General features: G+C 44.8%; 2 protein-coding genes across 2 annotated transcripts in view; both read right to left on the bottom strand.

The window, feature by feature from the left end:
* Positions 1-3,227: 3,227 nt before the first annotated feature.
* On the bottom strand, positions 3,228-3,446 carry LOC110279538 (uncharacterized). The gene has a single exon (XM_052259248.1). The coding sequence runs from the start codon at positions 3,444-3,446 to the stop codon at positions 3,228-3,230; it is 219 nt and encodes a 72-aa protein (XP_052115208.1).
* A 6,439-nt stretch (positions 3,447-9,885) lies between these two features.
* The window catches only part of LOC107483417 (uncharacterized), a 41,897-nt gene continuing 39,110 nt past the window's right edge, over positions 9,886-12,672 (bottom strand). Inside the window, exon 2 of the mRNA XM_016104039.3 lies at positions 9,886-11,656. Within this exon, the coding sequence (XP_015959525.2) occupies positions 10,031-11,656 (1,626 nt within the window). The 3' untranslated portion in view covers positions 9,886-10,030. The remainder of the gene's footprint in view (positions 11,657-12,672) is intronic.

Below are 12,672 nucleotides of genomic sequence, written 5' to 3'. Positions count from 1 at the left end.
CGGCTTCCTCGGTCGGGCTGGTAACACAACAGAAATAAGAAAGAGGAAGCTTCTATTCTGACTTTCTGGCCTAGCGCATTAAGAGCTTAGAAGGACTTAGATGACGGATGCTGTATAGCTGCTCTTTCGAGTTCGTAGTGCCTACTACCCAAATCTCAAATATATAGAAGAAGTCAAGGCCAGAAACATCAATTCAGACTTTCTTCCTTCTGAAAAAGATAAAGAGTCTGACTTCGTTTACCAGGCTGCCCTCTCCTTTGAAGATGAAACAGGGGCTTGAAAAAGACTTAGAAGAAGCTAACTTGTGATCTTTCTAAGAAAGGAAGGGCTTTCTTTCATACTTTACATTCCTGGGGAAACTCTATAGTTTAGTTTTTCATCCTTAGTTACAGCCTTTTCTGCCTTCTTATGGCTGATCCTACCTCCACATTCTGACCAGATTAGGCCTATAGCAGAAAGATCAAAGCTTAACTATCAAGACTATAGGTCCCACAAAGAAAAACTCCAAACTACCAATAAACCTAGACCTCAACCTTAAAGAACATAAAGGCTGAATGAGAAGGCAAAGCTAGCAGCCTCTAAGTCATTCTCAATCCCAGGGGCCAGTCAGAAGTTTCCGATTCCTATTTAGATAGTGTTGAAAGGCCTTCCTTTATGGATTCTTCTGTCTATTGAGTCCCCATCCAGTCAGCGACTGACTAAGATTCAGTCTCAAGCTCGGTATGAAATGCCACTCTTAGTGAGTAGGCTAGCTAGGACAGTTAAGACTTTGATCTTGATACTAGCCCCCCCATGAACAAAGTCCTGATACAGAAAAGCCTAAGATTCCTCTGTCTATATACACTGAGACGCCCTTTCAGTAGAAAACTTGTAAGTATTTATTTAGTTAGAGTCCAGCTGTGATTGAGACAGAAAAGAATGGTTTAGACTCCTATTTACCGGGTATTTAGAAAGGAAAGTCTTTGAAAGCCTTTACAGCAGTGGGATATGCAGCAGTAAATTTAAGTAAGTCAGGGATTTCCTTCTCCTCAGCTGTGTCGGATGCAACTGATGAAAGACCAGCAAGAAAGCAAGCAGTCATTACTTACTATCAAGTCCGGAAGAAAACCATTTGGAAGGGACCGGAAAGCCTAAGAATTTACTAATCCCGCCTTTGATTCACTTTCCACGCACTCATATTATCTTCGCCTGTGAATCACTGGCTATCAGGAATAAGGACTATCGCAGAGTCCAGGAACCTTTCTTTGTGACCTTTAGAATTAGAAAAAACCTTTCCCCTTACTAGAAAAAATAGGGCTTATTACTAAATAACCGGGAGAGAAATGCAACTAGGGGATAAAAGCTGGGTAGAGTGGAGCCTTTTTTTAGTAGCCGAAACCCCAAAACTCTTTTCCAGAGATTCCAAAAAATGCATGAGCTATGGTAACCACGCCGCATCCATCGACTTTTATACGAATTTGAATTCGGAAGTTAAGAAAGCACAATTCAAGGTTTTTGAACTAGCAGCTTGACCCGGCTTACCTTTAGTAGAAGTCTTGAGTCCGCCAAGCAACTAGCCAGCTAATCTCTCTAATCCATAAGCTAATGAGTAAGGAAGGAGATAGAGATAGAAAACTAAGCCATTTCCACTACCCGCTATAGGTTCTTACTCCAAGATGTAAAGTAAGTTTAGATTGTCAGTTTCATTTCGTGAACCAGCAACAGATCCTACTATTAGTTTATGGTCTCTGCCTTTCTTTACTATGTTCCTATCTATGGATCTCGTGTAAAAAAGGACTTCTCGCTCAGGTACAATGGCTAGTTGGAAAGCCTTTCAATTCAAGCCAATCTCTTGATTCACATGAATGTGAAACCCGTAGCAACCGATCCTGCATACCAATCATCCGCCGCTTACAGTAATGGCACTAAGCCAAGGTTTCTATGGATTCAGTCCTGTGGAAAAATACATATATTAGGTAGGGCAATTCAGTTAGTAGTGTCACCGGTCAATCCTTGGGACACTAGCGAGTCCGTCCTTAACCTAAAAATGGGGTCCATGAAGCCTTAGATACTCCAAGCCTCAATCTTTATTGTCCTTGAACCTAGACCATGGAAGTATGGTTATAGTCCCATTCCATTAGTGGGATCCATAGCCTACGGGTCTTTCCCAAGCCAGTAAAAGAAGAATTCGAGGACTACCCTAAGCCTACAAGTAGGCAGGACTTTCAGTTACAATGTCTAGGTTGGGCAAGCTTGGATGCCCCTACTCCCAACAAGTTGCTGGTCGGGATCGTGAAACTATCGCTGTTTGGTCATAAGGATAATCGTTTTTATCTTATTAGGTCAGGGCCTTTCTTAAACCACTAGCGGCCCGGGGGTTACCCGCGATTGGTAATGGCATAACCAGAAGGGGAGTAGGGGAGACAGGGTTACGCGCTGGGTGGCGCAGCGCATCTGTTTCGGGTACAGGGGCAACGAGGGGTGCTAACCCGGCCACCCAACCCCCCTAAAATCATAGGGTCAGGGGCGGGCCGGCCATAGGTTCGAATCCTGCCACCTTTCTTGTGGATCATCCTGTGGTTACCGGATGATGGGAATAACAAAGCAGAATTTTTTTTGAATAAGCACACACAGCACGAAATGTCAATAATATATGAATTGTTTCATTATTCGTTATTTCCGGGTCTTTTCGTTGCATTCACTTACAACAAGAAAGAACCACCAGCGTTTGGTGCAGCACCTGCATTTTGGTGCATTCTTCTTTCTTTCCTTGGTCTTTCGTTCCGTCATATTCCTAATAACTTATCAAATTACAACGTATTAACCGCTAATGCACCTTTCTTTTATCAAATCTCAGGGACATGGTCTAATCATGAGGGTAGTATTTTATCATGGTGTCGGATCCCACGTTTTTATGGATTCCTTCTTTGTTACCGGGGTCGACCCCAAAGCCATAATGTCTCAAAACGAGGAGGCCATAGAGAAGTTTTTTATTACTTTGTCTCGAACTTCGTGAAGAACTCCATTCTATCTCTCCCTCGTTACGAACAAAAAAGTGGGGCTGCGCCCCAGTTGTACACTCCCTTCGTTCTACGAACCCTTGTTGATTCTGAACTTCGTTCGCGAAGGAACCGGACGTTTGACGGGCCAGCCCTTTTTTATGCGCCGCTTTACCCTGAAAGGAAATTGAGCTTTGCTCCTCTAGGTGCTAGGCGCTCCCGTGGTTCGCGAGAAGGAAAAAGAAGGACTCATCCTTTGTTGCATCTGGCGCGAGATGATAAAGAGAGAGCTTCGTCTATCGATGAACAGCGGATTGACGGAGCTCTTGGCATTGCTTTGTTTTTCTCTCCTTTCCTATCAGCGAGTTCCGATCCTTTTGTTCGAAATTTCTTCGTTCGTACCGAACCGCTTGCAGAATCAAATCCTGTTCCACAAGATCCTATATCAGCTATACATCCTCCTTGCATTTATGCCGGAGACGTCGCCAGTGCTATGGCATTTGGATTATGTAGATCAAAAATGATGAACGGGATTGTGGCACTCCACTCGCCGCCAATGCGGAAGGATGCCGCCGAAAAGAAGGGAACGCTGCTTCGCTCCGCTGGATGCGTCGGATCCCGTATAACAAGGGATCTTTTTAACAACAAATTCAAACATGTGGTCGCAAAATGCTATCCAGCTCTTTTGTTGCGTAGCAATAGAAGCCTGCTCATGCTGCTTTGGCGGCGCTTTTTCGCCTTCTCTTCGCTCTGGACAGGAGCGCTAGTGGGCACGGGGAGGGAGCAGGCGAAGCGTGTCATTCGTAATGAACAGAAAGATACCACTACTTCGCCTCTTTGTTGGAGCGCCGGCGCGAACACAGTGGTATCTGACCAGGACCAGAAACTGATTCGAATTTGGATCTTGACATGTCGGTGGTTTTTAACCGTGGGCATCATGCCAGGAAGTTGGTGGGCTCATCATGAATTAGGTCGGGGTGGCTGGTGGTTTCGGGATCCCGTAGAAAATGCTTCTTTTATGCCTTGGGTATTAGCCACAGCTCGTATTCATTCCGTAATTCTACCCCTTCTTCATTCTTGGATCTCGGTTCTTAATATTGTGACTCTTCCATGCTGTGTCTCAGGAACCTTTTCAATACGGTCCGGATTGCTAGCTTCCGTTCATAGTTTTGCTACAGATGATACACGAGGAATCTTTTTATGGCGGTTCTTCCTTCTAATGACCGGCATATCTATGATTCTTTTCTCCCAGATGAAGCAGCAGGCATCGGTCCGTAGAACTTATAAAAAAGAGATGGTTGTGGCGCGAAGTACTCTTGTGTACCTCATATAAAATAGCGTGAGAGAAAGAGATCTATAGTCGGTCTCTTTCAAAGCGAAGAACAAAGGACCTTCGACGATGAAGGAGAAGAAGGAGTAGTGCCCCTCGGGACAATTCCTTTTTCTTTGTTCTCTGTTCCGTTCCTGATGTTCAACTAGTCATTAATGGTAGGCTTCATTGGTACTACCCTTTCTTTTTTCGGTATGCCGCTCCGCGAGCAAGGAGCGAAAGAACCAAGTGGGTTGTGGTCATGTCAGAATTTGCACCTATTCTTATCTCTTTAGTGATCAGTCTGCTAGTTTCTTTGATCCCACTCGGTGTTCCTTTTCCCTTTGCTTCCAATAGTTGGACCTTTTCTTTCGGTAAATTTTGTTTAGATTTCCAATTTTTATGTCAGATTCTCCAATTAGTTCTTTTTTTACTTTGGCTATCCCAATCCATCGGAGACTTTCTAGTTTTCGCAGCATGCGATGGAGTGGTCGGTGCGGAGGGTCCGCCTTCACCGCCCGTTGTGCAGATTCCGGAAGCACCTCTGGGGGCCCCAGAACTTCACCCCGAACCACCTGTCATTCCAGTATTGGACGAGCCTCTCCAGCCAGACGTACAAAGAGAAAGAGAACTTAAAAAAAAGTTCCTACTTTATACTTTAGGGGAATTTCCAAGCCTCAAGAGAATCTCGGAAACTGTCCGAGTGCAAAGCTTGGTTGAAAGACGGATAGAAGCCGCATTGGTTCATCTAGGCTTTTCCCCCTATAGTATTTTAATGAACCGGGATAATATTAGGTGTTTAGTCTTTTATCATAAAAAGCGCGCGCTCTCCCTGCGCACATACCGCACTTATCTGAATGAGATTTCCCGATTGGGAACCCGGGACACCCGGGCTTTTCAAAGGGTTCTCTGGGCTATTCAGAGCTCGGAGATATTCCTCTATGCTATGTATGAATGATCTTTTCTATTTCATAGGAGATCTTGGTCCTTTATGTTTAGTTCTTGCATTAACCGGACATAGCCATTTTAGTGGTGATTTGCGTCTGTTGTTCCTTTTTCTTTTCTTCTTTTTTTATCTCGGAGGAGATCTCCATGGAATTTTATATATTCTTTTTGACGATTTTGACAAGTCGCTTTTTCATGTCACCGGAAATGGTCCTATGGGAGATTGCCTTAGTACTAGAACTCATATTCCTGTTTGGCTTCAATTATAGAGAGAAGAAGGAAAACAACCAACTTCCTATGTGGGTCTTCTTCTCTTTCATTCTCCTCTTCCTTCTTCCGAGTTTCTATATATTTTATTCAGGAGTTTTCCGCTATATTAATTTACTTTTAGTGATTCTATTATCCGCCGCGGGGGCAGGATGTGTTCACTTCATGTGTCTCAGTAAGACAGAACGGGGAGAAACATTAGGATTGTGGGTTTATATAATCTCGAATGTTTTTTTGGGTTTCATTCTTAGAAAAGAAGGCGAGACCTTCCCCAAAATAACAATCTGCTTTCTCGTTGCCATTCTTTGCTTGTTCATCTTATTATGGCTACTAAGTAAAATAAAAGACCAAACAATCTATTCCGTTCTTTCAGAATCAAAGACCACACTTCGGGGCGTTTTCTTCCCTGCATTATATGTTCTAAATCGCTTATTTTTACATGATTCTTCTGTGGATATGAGCCTTTGGATAGCTAGCCTCTTTATTCAAATTCTCGTTCTTCTGCTGCTTAAATTCATCCTTAAAAAGGAAGATGAAGATCCAGATAGAGAAGGATGAAGGGGATAAGGTATATCTCCCTAAGCGAGTTGGGTCTTCGAATCCTTATTCGGGAGAGAAAAAAGTCTACAGGGAGGGCTGACACTAGTAGGCACGGGCCGAAGTGTCAAAAAATAGCGTTCTGGGGTGTAAAGTTAAGCTGGCGGAGGCCCCAGCTTAGAGTAACTGCCCGATAAGGTCAGTGAGGTTCCACCAGTAGTGAACTGAAGGATTTTTCTTAAAGTTTACTACAGGTGGAAGAAGACAGGCGGGAGTGAGCCGAGCGAGAGCAAAGCAAGTTCCAGTGGTGGGCTGTCGGTCTGGTCTCCTTTTAAACAAACATAGTAAGGTAATAAAAATGTCAATGCTAGATTAAGGAGGGGGGGAGGGAAATAACTCTACCCTAAGCATTTTTCTTACTTAGCTCCATTGCCATATAAAGGCGAGCAGCCCTTATAGCATAGCTAACCGCTAACTTATAGCCTAGCCGCCGTGCCCTTTTTCGATTTGATGAACCGGCCGTGATAAATAGCCACTGGTAGGAGGATATGGAAATAGAGTATAAAGGGGGACATTTTCAGTATGTCTGTCGCCAGTAGTCCCAGTGAAAGGGGGTAAATATAGAGTGCACATTCCTTCTTCGTTAAGCGTGTAAAATAGAGCAGCTATGGTCTTCGTCCCGGGTGGGGGCAGGTTCTAGTCAGAGTTTCCAATGTAGGTGAAAGAAGGTCTTGTAGAGAAATCGAGTAAGAAGGTAGTACAGGGAGGGGGCTTATCCGCTGGTCGTATGAAGTCACTATAGCGGGTGAACTATACACTCAACACAAACCCAATTCCGGCGAAGTTAGACTCTCTCTAGAAAGTAATTATGAGATTTCGTTGAGCTATAAAAGGAATTCCACTAAGAATCTTACCACCACCACTATATGATATTTCTATAAAGAAAGAACTTTTTTTCTTATCTTCTTTATAATTGCAAAAAAACGAGTGAAAGAGGACCAAAGATAAGGGATCTAAGGGTCCCCAAACCAGAGGGAGAGGGATATGGAACTACCTATGTTCCATTGTACACTGCTAGCATAGAGTCCCCTGTCCATGCTTTTCCAGGCAAAAAGAGGTTGCAACCCTATTCCTATTCTGGTATTTAGCTTTAATGACTCTAGATAAGAGTTTCTCACTATTTTCAGCAACAAAGAGACCAGTTGAGCTTAGCTAAAGACCAAGTTTTACGAATACCCAGTCCTCCACAATCTTTGGGAACCTCTTCCGGATGCAGACCTTTTCTATCAGAGCCATGACCCCAAAGGAAATACCCCGATCAATCTTTCTACAGATAGATTTTGAGCTTAAACCACTGAAATGACACGTTCCGATTCAGTCTGTTAGAACGGGAGGAGATATTGTTACTAGACGGGCTAGACAGACTGGCAGGAAAGATGGAGTTATCTATTTAACTGAACTGCATCTCGTGATAACCCAATCAAGCAATCCCAGCAAGGTTGTAGAGGGAAAGGAAGAAGAGAGGGAGGACTTTACGGGCTTAGATGAGAGTGGAGTTGAAGTAAGTTCGGCTGGATCGAGAGAATCTGGATAGGCATGATCGAAATAGGGGGCAACTCCAAGATAGTTGGAAAGAACTGGCTCTCTGGCTTTGTTGTAAGGAGCACGAGATTGCCGACTATCGAGCTCCCCTAAACACAAAGGAGCCGGAGTAGTCCTCAACATCTCGTATCACATAAACAACACTCCATAACGGAAGATCATTACCTTATTCCGGGCTCGGCTCCGGCTTGGGACTGGAAAGACAGCCCTTGCTACGATGAAGGTTTCGGAGTCTCGGGCGAGCTAAGGGTTAAAGAAAGCCCTTGCGCCGCCCCAGATCGGGTACGAAAAACAAAGACGACACATTAAAAGAAGTGCGTGCCGATACACATCGCTAGTAGCATTGGAAGCATCATCTCTTAGTGCTTCCCTTCGGTCGTCGAAGAAGAGAGCTAGAAAGTTTCCCAAATCTGGTACTTCTTACTGCCACTCGCGCCATCGGCTGCGTGCTCCTCGCTTACCTCCTTTTCACTAGTGGCACACAAAGCTAAAGTACCTTTTTTCTTATTTTTTTTTTCGCTGCGGCTTAGGTACCATTCCCTCTGGTCCAAGGATAGCGTCGGGTCTGACCCACCATTAGCCTGGTCTCGCTTTGGTAGCCCAACCGGCTATCAGGGCAAGGAACTCTTAGCTCGAACCAACTTCTTATCTAACCGCTCCCAAAGCATCGGCATTAGACTGAATCTGATTGTAAGGCTGTTTTGATGTTAAAATAAGCCTGCCATGGCTTACAAATGGCATTTTTAAAAAAGGTTCCGTCTATCGCAAAAATTGCTTGTCTAAGGCTAGTACTGGCGGACCAGTATGCCGCGGTGGTATACCTTTTTTCACATCCTGATTGGGTTAAAAATCTTTTCAACCAGGATATGTAATAAGGCGGTAAGGTTTACTTATGAAAGCGTCATCTCCGGCATTGCCCTGCTAAGGCTCGCTCATAATGACGAGCTACCTCAGGGCAAGCGATGACTACATCATCTCCTAAAATAGCATAATCCGTGAAACGCCGTCCGGGATACAGTTGCTCAGCGCAACCACTACCTGAAATGAGTGACTAATAATAACACCCAGTTCAGACAGGGCCGCCTCGTAGCATTTGGCTACCCCGCTATCGGCAATGACAACGTCATCACCGACGAGAAAGTTGCGACCGAGTACCGCCAGGCGCTTAGTGATCTAGGAGTGGATATTTCACTACCCAAATCCCTGATCTCTAAGACTGGTGGTGCTGAGTTTGCGAAGCGCTTCCGATGTCATCATACGAGAAAGGATTTATCTCCAATCTCCATGAGAAACATGACTAACACCCACCATCCACATGGGCTCTACGCCGTTCTGAACCTTTATAAGGTAAAACGGTTTAGTACCTTCTGTCGATTGGCGGGTGCTGGTTACTGGACGCTTTCGCGCTTAAATAAAACTCTGTCGCCTAAGTACCAGCGACTTAAAGCGATATGGGATAAACGCAACTTACCTTTTGAACTATGGCTTGGGCGGCTTAGACCACTCAATCCTTATCTACGTGGGCATCTTATTGATTACCTACGTAAGGCTTTTAAGCCTACAGATCTCAAGCTGTGCCCTCCCGAGTTATATAATGATGATTGTCGAGAGTTGCTCGCTGAGATTACTGTGGTTAAGGGTTGGGTACGTCAGTGGCTCAAGTACGTTCAATGGTACCATACGATCGCACTTGACCCTGAAGTTTCAGTCGAAGCCTTCTTTAAAGCGCCCGTCGTAACTAGTAGTTGGAAAGCTACTAGGGAGGATCCACAGTTAGTTAGATTTGGTTTAATGTGGAAACTCTACGATGAGGTTGCTAAGAGGTCCCTGAACTACAGCCCACCTGCCTTAGTTCGGGTAGGGGGCCTATCCTCCTGTGAGGTGTCTCTGGTACTGAGTACCTTTTGTATGCTTCTGGGCTTAACCGGCCTAGAGCAGGGAGAGGAAGCATTCACATTAATTGTGATTGTAGACTTTCCCGAGCCATCGGTCATAAGACTTTGGGCATCCAGGATTGTCAAGAGGAAGTATGATATTCTCGTTGAATTAAGACGGAAGGTCGATACTGCGCAAAAAAAATCAAAGAGGAATCGAACCTCTTCCTGTTTTTTTTTGTAAAAAAACTTGAATCCATTTGATTTCCCTCCCCCCTTCCCCCGTTATTTTAGCTGCAACGGCCTAAATTGAGTACAATGCTTCCTTCTTTTCTTCGATTGAATGAAGTCCCCCTGCAGTGGAATCATGAATTTGACTCGAACCAATATCTCTGACTTTCCCTTTAGTCGATCATGATGGGAAGACCCCGCTGCCCAGGATCTCGGGACCCCTCCCCCCTTTCTAATGAGGGGAAATTTCGCGTTTTCTACTGACTCTATAATATATATTTTTTATTTTAGCCCCTCCTGAAAAGCATCCTTTCTTGCAAATTCCTGATGGTTTCCCAGTCCCGTTGGCGAAGTTTGTCGCGTATAATGAGGAGATTCTCCAAAGAATCTTCCCCAGTTTTTGTCCGCGGGTTGCCGAGGGCCCACGCCCCCCGGTTCAACCAATCACCAGTTGGATCATGAGCAGACATTTCCATGGCGATATCTGCTTTGACCTCAAACAGGTCTTCGGCATCAAGATGAGCAATACGGAGTTCTTCTGCGGAGGCAAAGGGATTTTCCTCCAAAAGCCGCGTCCGGATCGACAGAACCGAGTCCCCCCCAATGACCTCCGCCTCGTTATACGGAAAGTGGGCCACATGAGATGGACCGGCTTCCGCTTCCCCGGAAGCTACAGGATTAGCGGGAGGCACTGCTTGTTCTGCTGGGATAGGCGTTACTGATGTGCTACTCCCGGGGGAGTTCGCAGCATGCTCAAAATGCGTCCACACGCCCGAGGGCGAAGAGACGCCCGACGGTTCCTGCGAGGTGCTCCCCAGTAACGACGTCCAGCCGGTACTGGACGACCCATTTACGGAGGGGGAGGACGCACACAAAGCACTCAATGGCGAGAGGGCCCCGCCCATGGAGTATAACAGAGCTAATGATGGTATAGCAATGAACATCGGGATGATACTAGGAAATTTGGATACCCGAGAACCATAATCTTTACTAGGAACAGCTTCTACGACGATAGGCGTAAAGGCATGATTAGTTCCACAAATCTCACTGCACTGACCATAGTAAACCCCTTCTCGTTGTACCGAAATAGAGATCTGATTTAAACGACCAGGTACAGCATCACATTTGACACCTAAGGAAGGTACAGCCCAACTATGAGGTACATCAGCAGGTGTTACAATAATACGTAGATGAGTTTTGGCTGGTACAACCACTCTATTGTCCACTTCTAATAAACGTGATTGACCCAATTCTAGATCATCTTCTGGAATCGTATAACTGTCAAAAGTGAGTGACTGTTCATCGGAACTGTTATAGTCTGAATACTCATAAGTCCGATACCATTGATGTCCAATAGCTTTGATAGTAATGGCTGGATCTACTACTACCTCGTCCATTGAGTATAACAGAGCAAATGATGGTATAGCAATGAACATCGGGATGATACTAGGAAATATGGTCCGAAGAATCTCGATAGTAGTTCCATGAACAATCCTTTGCGGGATTGGGTTTTTTTGATAGTGGAAATGCCATAAAGCGCGAACCAAGATCCGTGATACGAAAACCAAAATCAGAATGAGGAAGAAAAAGATATCGTGATGTAAATCGATTATTCCTTGCATCATAGGACTTGCTGCGTCTTGAAATCCTAATTGCCATGGCTCCGCTGCATCACAAAAAGCTGCTTTATTGGGTAATATACCCGATAGATCCAGGGCATCCTTATAGGCTTCACCTTCTATTCCGTTTTTGTTCAAATCATCTAACAGGTGCTCCAGAAAAGGGATATTGTTGCTTTCGCCATGTAAAGCTTCGGCCGCACTCAGAACGTCTTGGTCACTCTTGTTAGTCATCAACTCTCCCAATTTATCGTGTATATCAGATTGAAGCTCTACTATACGTTCACTGTCCGGGTTAAGACCCGGATGATCCTCATCAATACCATGAGTCTCGTAATTATAATTAGAAGGAGCCGGCTGCTCCACCTCAACATCACTTGCTATGGAAGGTAATGAGGGGACAGATGGAACCGAGTCGGCTGGTAAGGGTGGCAGGTCAGAAGGGACCGATGGAAAATCATTCCACATAGAAGCTGTATCACTCGAAGTTGAGTTAAGACTCTTCTCATCAAATAAAGAGATGCGTCGAACGTTGTTAAACATAGTGATTGATCCAAAATAATTCCCTCCAGACAGACTGAACTCTGAACTCCGTCAAGCCTGTAGGAGTAGTGAAGAACTCTTGTGAAATGTGCTTGGTTGTTGACCAAAGAAAAGCATGGGAGTAGAAAGGCGGTCGAGTTAAGTAAAGACTCAAAACAATGAAATCCTGGAACACTATCTATATCTCTTTTTCCTCAAAGACAGAGCATTTTCGATCTTAGGCGAACGAGGGTTACCGGCTCTACGACCTCGCAAGGCGCTACTGTAGTGCTCTTTGGGCCTGCCGCTTTCTCAATCGAAAATGAAAACTGTCAAGATTAGCCTACTGAAGGATTCTTTCTATCACCTTACGTAATTTCTGGATGGATTTTCTGCCATCACCTACGCAATTTCAAAGTTGCATTTTGAATGAGAAAAGACACAGAATAAAGGCAATAAAGGCTGCAGATGGAGGGAGGGAAGGATTCATAGATGGCATCGAATCAGCCAGAGCCAGCTGTTAGCCTTACTGCATTCGCTGAAATAAGACTTTCATTGATACTTGAACATCAGACTGACCTAAAGAGAGAACTCGTACCATGATTAGCAGACGCTTCTCAACTCTATCGATTTCAAGCAGACGAGTTGAACATTTCCTTACCTTGCAAAGCAATAGCGCTAGCCAGGTCAAAAGCCCATTTTCCAGGATTCTGTGGGCAGTTTCCGCTTCCCTTATATATTCTTAGCCAACGCTTATCTCATCCCTACGCATCTCACATTCCTCAGAA

Source organism: Arachis duranensis, chromosome 1 (assembly GCF_000817695.3).
Source record: "Arachis duranensis cultivar V14167 chromosome 1, aradu.V14167.gnm2.J7QH, whole genome shotgun sequence".
In the NCBI taxonomy this organism is placed as follows: Eukaryota; Viridiplantae; Streptophyta; class Magnoliopsida; order Fabales; family Fabaceae; genus Arachis; species Arachis duranensis.
The sequence above is the reverse complement of the archived record's forward strand: the minus strand, read 5'-3'. Positions and strand labels throughout refer to the sequence as shown.

Excerpts from the sequence above, each read along its gene's own strand:
- LOC110279538 (XM_052259248.1), bottom strand. The coding sequence starts at position 3,446 with ATGCAAGGAGGATGTATAGCTGATATAGGATCTTGTGGAACAGGATTT.